This window comes from Phyllobates terribilis, unplaced genomic scaffold (genome assembly GCF_046119375.1).
Source record: "Phyllobates terribilis strain yellow unplaced genomic scaffold, ASM4611937v1 Scaffold_3__8_contigs__length_932513732, whole genome shotgun sequence".
Lineage (NCBI taxonomy): Eukaryota > Metazoa > Chordata > Amphibia > Anura > Dendrobatidae > Phyllobates > Phyllobates terribilis.
Window position 1 is genome coordinate 895,091,317 of NW_027362763.1, and position 15,311 is coordinate 895,106,627.

A 15,311-nucleotide genomic window follows, 5' to 3' on the forward strand; every position below is an offset into this window, starting at 1 on the left:
AGACACATAGAGCAGGGCCACAGTAACAAGGTACGACATGTTCTCATTAGAAAGGAGAGAGTCTGCTATACAGGTATAGGGTATGCAGTGAGTCCAACGGCTGACCAATTTTAGGAAAAACCCCACTAAGAATTTAAAGACACATAGAGCAGAGCCACAGTAACAAGGTACGACATGTTCTCATTAGAAAGGAGAGAGTCTGCTATACAGTTATGGGGTATGCAGTGAGTCCAGCGGCTGATCAATTTTAGGAAAAACCCCACTAAGAATTTAAAGACACATAGAGCAGGGCCACAGTAACAAGGTACGACATGTTCTCATTAGAAAGGAGATAGTCTGCTATACAGTTATAGGGTATGCAGTGAGTCCAACGGCTGACCAATTTTAGGAAAAACCCCACTAAAAATTTAAAGACACAAAGAGCAGGGCCACAGTAACGACAAATTCCATTTAGAAAGCAGAGAGTCTGCTATACCGTTATAGGGTATGCAGTGAGTCCAACGGCTGACCAATTTTAGGAAAAACCCCACTAAGAATTTAAAGACACATAGAGCAGGGCCACAGTAACACGGTACGACATGTTCCCATTAGAAAGGAGAGGGTCTGCTATACAGTTATAGGGTATGCAGTAAGTCCAACGGTTGACCAATTTTAGGAAAAACCCCACTAAGAATTTAAAGACACATAGAGCAGGGCCACAGTAACAAGGTAGGACATGTTCCCATTAGAAAGGAGAGAGTCTGCTATACAGTTATAGGGTATGTAGTGAGCCCAACGGCTGACCAATTTTAGGAAAAACTCCACTAAGAATTTAAAGACACATAGAGCAGGGCCAAAGTAACAAGGTACGACATGTTCCCATTAGAAAGGAGAGGGTCTGCTATACAGTTATAGGGTATGCAGTAAGTCCAACGGCTGACCAATTTTAGGAAAAACCTCACTAAGAATTTAAAGACACATAGAGCAGGGCCACAGTAACAAGGTACGACATGTTCCCATTAGAAAGGAGAGGGTCTGCTATACAGTTATAGGGTATGCAGTGAGTCCAACGGCTGACCAATTTTAGGAACAACCCCACTAAGAATTTAAAGACACATAGAGCAGGGCCACAGTAACGACAAATTCCCATTAGAAAGGAGAGAGTCTCCCATAGTGTTGGCCTATGCAGTGAATGCAAGGGCTGCCAAAAATTTGGAGGCACTTCAATGCCCCTTGGAAGAGATGTGGAGGAGGACCTCATAAAAAAATGTTCCCATTAGAAAGGAGAGGGCCTTCTATACTTGTAATGCCCATGCACTAAGTGAATGGGCTGACAAACATTTACCCGTGGGGGGTATACATGAACATACTGTATAAAAAATTTTTTTACGGGCATCATAAATACCCTTTAAAAAAATGTTGTGGGTGTTGCATCACGGACCACGGTCATCCTGGTGATATTGTGGTGGAGGATGAGGAGGAGGAGGAGTACAAGAGCAAATAGCCAAAATCAGGAAGCGTATACCCATGTGTGGGTGTGAAAAGGTGCATGGAAATACACCTCCCAAGAAAAGACACTGGATTTGAGTTTATGTTACGCTGTAATCATTTGGTGGTGTTGAGAAGTCTGGCCCAATCCAGCCCTTGTTCATTTTTATAAGAGTCAGCCTGTCAGCATTTTCAGTTGACAGGTGAATGCGCTTATCAGTTATAATTCCACCAGCGGCACTAAAAACCCGCTCTGATAAAACGCTGGCGGCAGGCCAGGCCAGGACCTCCAAGGCATAGAGAGCCAGTTCATTCCACGTATCCAGCTTGGATACCAAATAATTATAAGGCACAGCGGAATCACGGAGGACATTGGTACGGTCGGCAAGGTACTCCCTCAGCATCTTCCCAAACTTTGCACTCCTTGTGACAGTACCACGCGCCTCAGGGCCTGTGCGATGGGAGGGTCTGAGAAAACTCTCCCAGAACTTTGACAGTGTTCCCCTGCCTCTACTGGATTGAAGTTGTGTCTCTCTCGCCTGTACTCCTTGGTTGTACAATAAAGTGTACCCTCTGCTACCAGCGTTTTCAGATGGGAATTTTTTTAATAGTTCCGCAACAAGGGCCTTCTGGTACAGCCCCATTTTTGTAGACCTGTCCGCCTCAGGAATAAGAGATAGAAAGTTCTCCTTGTAGCGTGGGTCTAGAAGTGTCACCAACCAGTAATGACTGTCACCCAAAATTTTGAGAACGCGAGGATCATGGGAAAGGCAGCGCAACATAAACTCAGCCATGCGTGCCAGACTACTAACAGGGAAGACTTCCGTGTCCTCACCAAGAGGATGACTGACCATGCTCTCCTCCTCCTCTCTGTCCTCTGGCCATCCACGCTGAACAGACGGTATGACAGCTGTGCAGGTAGTACCGTCTATAGTGCATGAAACTAGCTCCTGTCCTTCCTCCTCCTCCTCCTCTTACTCATTGTCACCCAATCCACATTGGGATGAGATGAGGCTCAGCTGTGTGTAATCACCCTGTATGGTTCCTTGCTCCATCTCATCGTGCTCCGCCTGCAATGAATCCTCTTTGATTGTGAGCTGAGATCGTTTCAGAAGACAGAGAAGTGGGATGGTGATGCTAATTATGGCGTCATCGCCGCTCACCATCTTGGTGGAGTCTTCAAAGTTTTGGAGGATGGTACATATGTCTGACATCCATGTCCACTCCTGAGGTCTTATGTATGGAGTCTGAACTGAATACCGACGGCCTTGTTGATGCTGGTACTCAACAACTGCCCTCTTCTGCTCACAAATCCTTCCCAACATCTGCAGTGTAGAGTTCCAACGCGTGGGGACATCACACACCAGTCTGTGAGCCGGAAAATGCAAACGCTGCTGAAACAGGGCAAGGGCGGCGGAATCTGTAGCTGACTTTCTAAAATGGGCACACAGGTGGCATACTTTAACAAGCAGATCCGGCAGCTCCAGGCAGGATTTGAGAAACCGCTGAACCACGAGGTTAAGCACATGGGCCAGGCATGGTACGTGTGTGAGCTCGCCTCGCCTCAGAGCCGCCACCAGGTTCCGGCCATTGTCCACACGACCATGCCTGGCTGTAGATTCAGCGGTGTGAGCCACAGATCTGCCTGCTCTTTCAGAGCTGTCCACAACTCTTCAGCATTGTGTGGTTTGTCACCTAAGCATATTAGCTTCAGCACAGCCTGTTGCCGCTTGGCGGAGGCAGTGCTGCAGTGCTTCCAGCTTGTGACTGATGTGGTCATTTCGGAGATGGAGGCTGAAGAGGAGGAGGAGTCTGAGGAAGATGAGGTGCAGGAGATGTAGACCGTGGGGGCAACCCTAATTGACCTAGGGCCCGCAATCCTTGTAGTCGGGAGGACGTGTTCGTTCCCACGGTCAGACTGGGTCCCGGCTTCCACTATGGTAACCCAGTGTGCCGTCAGCGAGATGTACCATCCCTGCCCATAAGCACTTGTCCATGTGTCCGTGGTTAGGTGGACCTTCCCCGTAACTGCGTTGTTGAGGGCACGGCTAATGTTTTGGGACACGTGCTTGTGTAGTGCGGGGACAGCACACCGGGAGAAATAGTGGCGGCTGGGGACCGAGTACCGAGGGACGGCCGCCATCAGGTTGCGGAATGCTTTATTCTCCGCGAGCCTAAAAGGCAACATTTCGAGCGCAAGCAGCCGTGAAATGTGAGAATTTAGCAGTGTGGCCTGTGGGGCGTTGGCTGCATATTTGCGCTTCCGTTCCAAGGACTGGGGTATGGACAACTGAACGCTGCTCTGGCACAAGGACATGGACGTGCTTCCTGATGCTGCTACTTGAGAGTGCGTAACGACAGGTGCAGGGCAGGAGGCATCTTCGCATGCACCATGGACAGGGGATTGGCTTGCATGCACAACAGCGAAAGAAGCAATGCTGCCATCTGCAGACACTGTTCCTGGACCCTGGGGTTCGGGCCACAAAGTTGGGTGCTTTGCTGCTATGTGCCTGATCATGCTGGTGGTGGTCAGGCTGGTCGTTTTGCCACCCCTGCTGATGCTGGCCTGGCAGGTGATGCAAATGGCCTTTTTGGGGTTATCGGCAGAGTCTTTTAAAAACAACCAGACTCGGCAAGACCTAACAGTTGTACAGGCTACTTCCTTCATGTTGGTGTTACGGGGAACGGTTGCCTACCTTCTGTCTGCGGCCACCACACTGCTTCTTCCTGCCTGTTGGGGTGCTCTGCCTCCCTCCCCCTGTGTGCTGCTGTCCTCGCTCTGCATATCCTCCTGCCAGGTTGGGTCATTTACTATATCATCCACCACCTCGTCTTCCACTTCCGCACCCTGGTCCTCCTCCTGACTTTCTGGCAATTGTGTCTCATCATCGTCCACCTCTTGTGACACTTTCCCACCATCGCCTTCGTGTGAAAGTGGCTGCTCAAATATTTGGGCATTGCTAGACGCGATCTCCTCTTGCCCCGCTTCAAGTGGACCGGGCGAGAGGCCTGAATCTATAAATGGAAAAGTGAACAGCTCTTCAGAGTGTCCAAGTGTGGGATCAGTTGTCTCTGGGTATTCGGCATGGTGGGAGGAAGGAGGATCAGGGTGAGGAATATGCGGTCCAGACTCACGGCTACTGAGAGTTGACCGTGTGGAAGACAGGGTGGTGGTGGTGGCTAAGTGGAAGCATTATCTGCTATCCAACCAACAACCTTTTGACACTGCTCTGGGTTCAATAGTGGTGTGCTGCTGTCCCCTAGAAATTGGGACTCGAAGGTCAGGCGAGAAGATGTGGGTGTTTGTTGTGACACAATTTCAGCTTGCCCACGGCCTTGTCCTCGGCCTCTGTATGCACCATTACCATCACGTCCAATTCCCCGTCCCTTGCCACGTGCCTTGCCCATTTTAAATGGAGGACAGGATCTTCCACGCTCACAACAAATTACTGAGTTTGGAGCTAACTTATATGTGATCCGTTTGACGGAGAAAACAGAGTTTTAAATACCTGGCCTGTATGTAAGTAGTTTGAACAGCAAACTGCTGTGAATTGCTTCACTGACACACTAAAGGAAATTTTTAATGGAGGCCAGAAATGGCAGTATTTTCTGACAACGTATATGTGATCCGTGTGACGGAGAAAACAGAGTTTTAAATACCTGGCCTGTAGGTAAGTAGTTTGAACAGCAAACTGCTGTGAATTGCTTCATTGACACACTAAAGGAAATTTTTAATGGAGGCCAGAAATGGCAGTATTTTCTGACAACGTATATGTGATCCATGTGACGGAGAAAACAGAGTTTTGAATACCTGGCCTGTAGGTAAGTAGTTTGAACAGCAAACTGCGGTGAATTGCTTCACTGACACACCAAAGGAAATTTTTAATGGAGGCCAGAAATGGCAGTATTTTCTGACAACGTATATGTGATTCGTTTGACGGAGAAAACACAGTTTTAAATAGCTGGATTTCTAGCGCTGTAATATGGAAAGGACCTGGCTGTATTCTGCAGTGCCAACAAGCAAATGGCGCAGAAAAACGCTGTTCTCTGGATTGCTTTTTAAGCAAATAATGAGGATTAAGATCCAAAGAAAAGTATTCCTGGCCCCTGAGACCTGGGCCTTTGTATAGAAATATCTAACAGCAGCAGAAAGCAGAATTGGAATGGAGCCTCTTGTGCTATATGCACTACAGTCTGCTATATACCCTGCCTGCCTATATACACTGCCTGCCTGATATCTCTGCAGATGGAATAGTTAGTCCTCAAAAGGACTGTTTGTTAAGATGGATATGTGTAATGTACGGTTTTTCTCCCTACACTACCTAATACACAAGCAAATCTCTCCCTGACGTAGCAGCAGCTCTCCCTACACTGTCTGATTCCGGAGTGATTGTGACGAACATGGCGGCGCCAGGTCTGATATAGACCTGATGACGCTGTGCGGCCAGGCAATCACTGCAATCCTAAAGAGCGCCAAATATGCAGGGATGGGACCCGAGCTCCCGCCGAGCAACCCCGGAAATACTCGGCGAGCGCCAAGCATCTCGAGCAGTGAGATGATCGGGCGAGCACCGAGCAGTAGCGAGCATGATCGCTCATCACTAACTATTAGTTGTTCCACGACCTTGTCACGGATCTCGTCAACCCTATAGAGTAAATCTTGGTTGACCGCCATGCACGGAAAAACAGTCTCTGCACCCGGTGGCTGAGCCACCCCATTTACCTCTATTACGCTTTCCCGTGCCTGGAGTAGGATCCTGCAACTGAGCTGTCCTAAACGTACCAGGGGACACTTCCAGCTCTGGGATCGATGCGGTCTCCTCGACCTCTCCTGCCAATACCTCTAGGGTTACAGTCTGTCCCTAGGTTGGCGACCCCTCCACACGGAGTGGAAAAGGTAACCTTCGCTGTCGGGATATTTGCGGAGTTCAACATGTATGCAAACGACCCCGACTTTACCCCCAATGGGTTCTAACCCCGAGATCAATGACCCATGGACAAGGGTCACTAGGCTCCCTGAGGCTCACTGCCTCACAATCTGTACTTTAGTAATTTGCAGGATTTATTTGCCTTGCCAATAACAGTGGGCAGTCTAGATTCACAACTGTGTGGAAAATGCCATTAATAACATATTTTACAGATTCTTTCAAAAAAGCCTGAAAACATATGGCAGCATGCTGAATTATTTTTTCCTGGTAAAATGACAGACTCTATGCTACAAACCAGATATATGTAGGCTTCATTCTATTCAATGGGGTCCACTGAGTGCTGTTGTCTTCCTTTATGTGATGAATCTATCACAGCAATGAATTCCGTTTTTCTGCACCTAGAACTAACCTCTTTGTAGAAGCTTACTTGAAGATTAGTTTGACAGGACCGATCCCTCATAAAACCAAGCTGATACTGGGTAATCAGGTTATTTTTATTGAGAAACTCCAAAATAGTATCTATAAGAAAATCTTCAATGATTCTTCCAACAATAGAGGTAAAACTTACAGGTATATGGTTTACGTGCTCAGTTTTTGTCCCCTTTTTGAATATTGGCACCACATTTGCTCTGTGCCAGTCATGTGGTGCATTATGGAATCCTTGTATTTTAGAGAAAATGGTTTGTCCATCACGGTACTTAATTCCTGCAGAACTGGAATGTGAATGCCATCAAGACCCGGTGATCTATTTTATTATTTTAAAATGTCATTGAACTTCTTATTGGGTAAGACAAAAGACATTAAATGAAGAATTTACGTTATCTACAATTATGTCATGTGTCGTAAGATTTTCCTGTGTAAATAACCCTTTAAAAAAAGCATTAAACAACAAATTTTTTTACGACAGAAAATTCTGTAAAAGTTTCACCCCATACATAGTAATATGCCTACCAAACCCTTTGGTGCACTTATTTATAAAAACTGTTGAAAAACACTGCAGCTTTTTTCCCAGATGAATTAAAGGGAGATCCGTGTCCGGCCCATAGATCTTAACAAGTAATTTACATATTAAGAAAAACGTGAATTTCTCTGGAAAGGGAAAACGGATCCGAGATATCAAGCTAACTATATTATTTATGAAATGCCGAAGCATTTTAGAGAAAAATATACTGTACCTGGCTGCACTTTAGAAACCAGGCTCAGATTCATGCTGCCCGTAATTTGAGCAGCACAAATCAGATGACAGGTTCCCTTTAAATTTTTTGACATAAGATGTATGATCTTTACATTAGGCAGCTTTGTTCAGAAATATCTGTGACAATCCCAGTGGGGTTGACAGACATCCATGCAGGAATGCAGAAACAACCCCATTCAGATGTATGGAATCAGCTTTCAATTGCAGAATCGTCTGCAACAAATCTGTGACAAGTATATGTGTTAGTGAATGTGCACACAGGGCTGTTTTCAAGTGGATTCCGCTAAAAACCCGCCTGAAAAAGCACAATAAAAAGCTAAAAAGAATCAACATGGTGCAACAAAATATCAGAACGACTTGCTGTGTATATGTTCCTTCTTTTCTAACTTCTGGATTTCCCATGAACAAAGTTAATTTTAATCAATGGATCTCGGAATAAAAATAAGTTTCACAATTTGATATGTTAAAAAAATGTTCCTGTGCTGAGATAATCTTATAAATGTGCCCCTGCTGTGTTCTGTGTAATGCCGGTGTCTGACCGTACAGAGACATGGTCTGATCATACCACAGCTCCTGGGCAGGGGGCAATAAAAAAAGAGTATAAAGATATTACAGCACGGGATCACAGCTGATTCTTTCTGTGAGGTAAAACATTTCCCTGCCTGTTTTTAAACAATGTTTTACCTCACTGAAACCAGCAAAATTACCTCAATCCAAGAAGATTTATTTATTCACATCTAGTATGTAGCTTATGTCAAATTTTGGCATGGCTAAAATAATTCATGTGATGTTGTGATCCATTTTAGAGAACTACTTGCAATTTTTCTCATCACATGCCTAATTTCACAAATATAAGTTAGAAGGAAAATATCATAATTTTAGCTTGAATCTATGCCTACTTATCTCAGACCAGGCCATATTTACTACCAAGCATAAGCGGGCCTTGAGATGATGGCACTACCTATCTAAGACTAGAGACCATACTAGCAGTTGTGGGTCCTATGTTGGGTATTTACACCCTGAAACACATGTTGATTCATGGGAAAAAATGACTCAGGATTGTAAATCTGGCTGGGAATAGTGGTTTTACAAGAGATAACGGCCCTCATATCTGTAAAAGACTCAGTGTAACTTCTCTTGTACCGCCCTCTAACAGCCACTTTCATATTTCTAGTACAATGTAGAGAGCACCTTAGGAACCTGCACTTGAAGGTTCAAAGTTAATGAATTAATTGCTGGTCTGTTAATTTACCATAATCAGTTGAATTTACTACTTGCAAAAATTTGGGCGGTGTTTCCCTTTAAAGTCATGGCGATACTTTTGCTTTAAAAATAAGCAATTGATTAAAACACAGTAAAACACAATAATTGCATTAAAAATAATGGTAAATCTAAATGAGTTTAAAGTGTATTACTGAATCAGTGGGGTCAGGAAGCCAAAATATTTATAATTCATTCTAAGTCCCACCTTTGGAGTGCTGGTTATCACAAGTAAACTACAACCCAATAAGTTTAAAGGGGTTGTCCACTCATATGATATGGATGAATTACAGCTCCATTCAATGTTTACATCCAGCCGCCATCAGCATATTAGCAGCTGACATGGTGGTACCGAGTGTCCTACCCCACTGTTCTGAGGATAATTCACTAATATCCTGTGGCCAGAAAATCCTTTTAAGAAGACAAATATTTTTAATTTGAATTTCTAGTCTGTAGGGCATCTATGTTTACAGTCAAAGAGAACCACAGCACCTTGAGGACAAAGACAAATAAATCTGTATTTGAGCTTCCTGGACTTCTGAGAACATGACACCGTTTTGTGTTGAGCTGGGACAATTTTCATATTATAATCCATCATTCGTTCAGAGCAATGATGAGCTTTACTTTAATTACTTGTATCAGCTAAGGTAGCCAATGCACTGCAAGACATACCATGAGCAGCTGCAACAACAGCACCAGCAGAAGCAGCAAGTATTCGGCCTTTGGTTCCCTCCAGGAGCTTGTGGTACCGTGGAAGTTTCTTCATTTTGTGACTGTTGCCTCTTTCTCATTTCAGCAATTCCTCTGAGGCTGAAAAAACAAAAGAAGATAAAAGACATTAAACTGCAGCATTTCAATTGGTCAACTGGTTGTATATAAATGCATTTTATTAAATGAGTACATGATGTGCAACCAAGATAAGTTTGTACAATACTGTGCAAAAGTTTTAGGCAGGTATGGAAAATGCATCATAGTAAGAATGCTTTCAAAAATAGAAATGTTAATAATTCATTTTTATTAATTCAAAAAATGCAAAGTTAATTAAAAAAAAGAAAAATCTAGATCACATCAATATTTGGTGTGATCACCATTTCATTCAAAACAGCATCAATTCTTATAGATAGAGTTGCACAAAGTTTTGATGGAACTCGACAGAGAGATCGGTCCAAACATTTTTGAGAACTAAACCCAGACCTTCTGTGGATGAATGCCTGGATAAATCCTTCTGTCTCTTTGTAGAATACCCCTAAACTCTATATGTTGAGATCAGCGCTCCTTGGAGCCATATCATCACTTCCAAGACTCCATGTTCTTCTATATGTTGAAGATTATTCCTAATAACATTGGCTGTATGTTTAGGGTCATTGTCCTACTGCAGAATACATTTTGAGCTAATCAGACGCCTCCCTTCTGATATCAAATAGTGGATAAGAGTCTACCTGTATTAATTAGCTTTGATGACAAAATTAATCCTGACCAAATTCTTATCTCCATTTGCTGAAATGAAGCCCTAACTTGCAAGGAACCTAAACCATCCATCATTGTTACGTAGAGTCATTATAGTACTGCTGCCCAGCCCTTCAGTAACAAGCTGCCTTCTGTTGAAGCCAAATATTTCACATTTTGACTCATCATTCCAGAGCACTTTCTGCCATTTTTTTTGCAAACCAGTTCTTATTTTCCAAAGTTCTTATGTTCTGTCAAGATTCCACCACTCACAATGCCCCAGGGACTCTGTGAGTGACCGCTCTGCCACCCTATGGGATCGAGGGCTTGCTGAGCTGTCAGGATTAGTGTTGTGATTGACAGTTCAGAGGACCCATCTGGCTGGGTCTGTGGGATCTCCTCCAGGTGTCATCTATCCTAGGTAATTACAGGGCTATTTAGAACTCAGACAACTGCCAGACCTTTGCCAATTGTAGCTCGGCTCAAGTGGTGTTTGTCTGCTCTGTGCTCTGAGTTATATCCTGATCTCTGTTGACGACCTTGGAATTACCTTTCTATGAGTAGTGATTAGCATCACATTGAGTAGTAATTAGAGTCACATGTTCCATATTATTCTATGCCTTTTTTTAATGTCGAAGTTATAGATTCTCTGAACAGTAGATGGGTGTATCTAGATCCTACTGGTTGCTGACAATTCTGAGCGCTGTTTGAACTGATGGACATCTCACGATTTTGAAGGGAAGAAAACATGATGTATCTTTATCTGCTGCACTAAGTTTCCTTGGCTGACCACTTTATCTACTGTGTTCAACATTGCTTGTTTCTTGGTGTCCTAAATGCTAAGAAATACAAGCAGATACTTATCCATCCTACAATACCATCCAGAGAGGTGTCTGATTGGCTCCAAATTGAAGCTCATCAAGAGAATGCCAAGAGTGTGCAAAGCAGTCATCAAAGCAAAAGGTGGCTACTTTGAAGAACCTAGAATGTAAGACATATTTTCAGTTGTTTCACACTTTTTTGTTAAGTATATCACTCCACATGTGTTAATTCATAGTTTTGATGCCTTCAGTGTGAATATACAATTTTCAAAGTCATGAAAATACAGAAAAATCTTTAAATGAGAAGGTGTGTCCAAACTTTTGGTCTGTACTGTATCTTTAACACAAAAAAGAACAAAGAGTCCTGTAAGTGATGATATGGCCTCCATAGAACCCTGATCTCAACATCATAGAGTCTGTGTGAAATAACATGAATATTCAGGAGGACGTTCGCAAGTCTACATCCACAGAAGATCTGTGGTTAAATCTCCAACATGAGTGAAACAACCTCCATGCTGAATTCCTTCAAATACTGTGAGCAAGTGTACCTAGAACTTTGATGCAGTTTTGAAGGCAAAGGGTGGTCATACCAAATCTTGATTTCCTTTAGGTTTTTCTTTTGTTCTTTCATTTTGCATTTTGTTAATGGATAAAAATAAACTATTAACACTTCTATGTTTGAAAGTATTCTTAACTTGCAACATATTTCCACACGTGCCTGAAAGTTTTGCACAGTACTTTATGTACAGAAACAACAGATAAAAAACTATTACAGATATAGAACATGGAAGCTAAATCAAATTGAAAAGCAGAAAGCATCAAATCATTTATACTTTAAAAAATTTGAAAACAATTTAAAAGTAGCCATATGATGGCGTGTAAAACTCATGAACTCTGAACTTTGCTAATTAGACATTGACTGTACATCTCGGCAACCTCGAGTAACAATTCTAAAATTATCAGTAACTTTCTATTGTATATATATATATATATGTATACATACTGTATATAGAGATATCTCTCTCTCTCTCTCTCTCTCTCTCTCTCTATATATATAGAGAGAGAGAGAGAGAGAGATAGATATCTCTATATACAGTATATATATATATATATATATATATATATATAACTGCATACATATATATACACTGCTCAGAAAAATAAAGGGAACACTGAAATAACACATCCTAGATGTGAATGAATGAAATATTCTCATTGAATACTTTGTTCTGTACAAAGTTGAATGTGCTGACAACAAAATCACACAAAAATCATCAATGGAAATCAAATTTATTAACCAATGGAGGCCTGGATTTGGAGTCACCCCCAAAATTAAAGTGGAAAAACACACTACAGGCTGATCCAACTTTGATGTAATGTCCTTAAAGCAAGTCAAAATGAGGCTCCATATTGTGTGGCCTCCACGTGCCTGTATGACCTCCCTACAATGCCTGGGCATGCTCCTGATGAGGTTGTGGATGGTCTCCTGAGGGATCTCCTCCCAGACCTGGACTAAAGCATCCGCCAACTCCTGGACAGTCTGTGGTGGTTAGTGGATGGAGCGAGACATGATGTCCCAGATGTGCTCAATCGGATTCAGGTGTGGGGAACGGGTGGGCCAGTCCATAGCTTCAATGCCTTCATCTTGCAGGAACTGCTGACACACTCCAGCCACATGAGGTCTGGCATTGTCCTGCATTAGGAGGAACCCAGGGCCAACCACACCAGCATATGGTCTCACAAGGCGTCTGAGGATCTTATCTCGGTACCTAATGGCAGTCAGGCTAACTATGGCGAGCACATGGAGTGCTGTGCGGCCCTCCAAAAAAACACCACCCCACACCATTACTGACCCACTGCCAAACCGGTCATGCTGAAGGATGTTACAGGCAGCAGATCGCTCTCCACGGCGTCTCCAGACTCTGTCACGTCTGTCACATGTGCTCAGTGTGAACCTGCTTTCATCTGTGAAGAGCACGGGGCGCCAGAGGTGACTTTACCAATCCTGGTGTTCTGTGGCAAATGCCAAGTATCCTGCACGGTGTTGGGCTGTGAGCACAACCCCCATCTGTGGACGTCGGGCTCTCATACCACCCTCACAGAGTCTGTTTCTAACCATTTGTGCAGACACATGCATATTTGTAGCCTGCTGGAGGTCATTTTGCAGGGCTCTGGCAGTGCTCCTCCTGTTCCTCCTTGCACAAAGGTGGAGGTAGCTGTCCTACTGCTAGGTTGTTGCCCTCCTACGGCCCCCTCCACATCTCCTGGTGTACTGGCCTGTCTCTTGGTAGAGCCTCCAGCCTCTGGACACTACGCTGACAGACACAGTTTTTATTTTTATAGCGCCAACACAGCAAACCTTCTTGCCACAGCTCGCATTGATGTGCCATCCCGGATGAGCTGCACTACCTGAGCAACTTCTGTGGGTTGTAGAGTCCGTCTCATGCTACCACGAGTGTGAAAGCACAACCAGCATTCAAAAGTGACCAAAACATCAGCCAGAAAGCATTGGTACTGAGATGTGGTCAGTGGTCCCCACCTGCAGAACCACTCCTTTATTGAGGGTGTCTTGATAATTGCCAATAATTTCCATCTATTGTCTATTCCATTTGCACAACAGCATGTGAAATTGATTGTCAATCAGTGTTGCTTCCTAAGTGGACAGTTTGATTTCACAGAAGTTTAATTTACTTGGAGTTATATTCTGTTGTTTAAGTGTTCCCCTTTATTTTTTTGAGTGGTGTATATAAGTATAGATAAATATATATTTATATATATATATATATATATATATATATATATATATATATATATTCTCATCTTTCACCTTAACAACTTGACTGTTGTCTAGGATTTGGCCACAGGGATCCTCTTTACTTTGTTTAGATCACTTAAGCCTCAATGGTCAATATTGAGTGTGGCATCTAAGATGCAAATTGGAGCTCCAATCTTGGTAGTTGCTGATATCAGTTAAAGCTTTAGGTTATGTTCACATGTCCAATAATGATCCGTTAGAATGGATCTAGCAGAAATCCGTTAGGAAAAAAGTTTTGCTGACACAACTTTTTAGTCCGTTATTCACTAACTGATCTCAGCCGGATCCATTATTTTAACATTGGAGTCAATGGGCAACGGATCCGTTAGAAATAGACGACAATGGATGCCGCATTAACGAATCCGTTGCCCACTGACTCCAATGTTAAATTAACGGATCCGGCAGAGCACAACTTTTTCCTAACGGATTTCTGCTGGAACCGTTCTAACTGATCATTACTAGATATGTGAACAGAGCCTTACTCTTACTGCAGACACAACTTTTATGGTGCTGATTGTTAGCTGCATTCTCTCAAGGCCATAAATGAATGGATTGTGGCTCCATTGTGCTTTATTTGGTCAAGCCCCCTCTTTTCTTAAAGAGAATCTGTCACCAGGTTGTTTCCACCTAATTTGAGAGCAAAGAAATGTAGAGGCAGAGGTCCTGATTGCAATGATACCTCAACTTACTGAGCAGTTTTCTGTAGTTTTGATAAAATCACTGTTTTATCAGTAGGAGATTATCACCAATGGACTAGTTAACCTGCTGCCACGTAGTCCTCCATATTCATCATCTCTGTATAACCCCACCTCTGGTTGGCACCTTTTTGCCTATGCACAGCGTATACAGAAAGCTGTCAATCAGTGGTGTGGGTGGGGTTATACAGAGCTCATCATTCAGAGAACTGGTAGATTTGCAGCAGAGAAAACAGTTTTCAATAAAAACTGCAGCAGGCAGCCCATTAACTGATACATCTCTGGAATTAGGGTTTCTGTCCCTACATCACACTGCTCCCAGAGTAGTAGCAAAAACCTGGTGAAAGATTCCCTCTAAAGAAGCCGTCAATGGCAGGCTTATTACAGGGTGTCCATCTGTTAACCCAGCAGCAAGTGCTCGAGTTTTTCTCTAGTTTGCTTTAGTTGAACTAATTGAAAAGTGTAATTGCCATCCAAATGCATATGATTGTATTATAAAGTCATGCCCATCAAAATGTCCAAAAGAGGTGTCAATGTAGTGTCACAAGAAACGAAAATATTGTCATGTATTTACTTTTCTGAAAAAAACCCAGATTAATTGTACTTATAGCAACAAACAAATAAATATTTAACAAGGCAAATGACCAGAATCGCATGAAATATAGATTTCATTTTGACAACTCA

The 15,311-nt window shown here is 43.1% G+C and overlaps 1 protein-coding gene across 4 annotated transcripts in view; it reads right to left on the reverse strand.

Annotated features, from left to right (window-relative positions):
- The window catches only part of RGS17 (regulator of G protein signaling 17), a 197,238-nt gene that overhangs the window by 108,678 nt on the left and 73,249 nt on the right, over positions 1-15,311 (reverse strand). For 3 of the 4 annotated variants that reach the window (XM_073672741.1, XM_073672739.1, XM_073672740.1), the window contains exon 2: positions 9,523-9,660. In XM_073672741.1, coding sequence (XP_073528842.1) covers positions 9,523-9,641 — 119 coding nt within the window. In that variant the 5' untranslated portion in view covers positions 9,642-9,660. Of the gene's footprint in view, positions 1-9,522; positions 9,661-15,311 lie in introns of those variants that run through there. The other variant, XM_073672742.1, reaches the window with a different exon arrangement.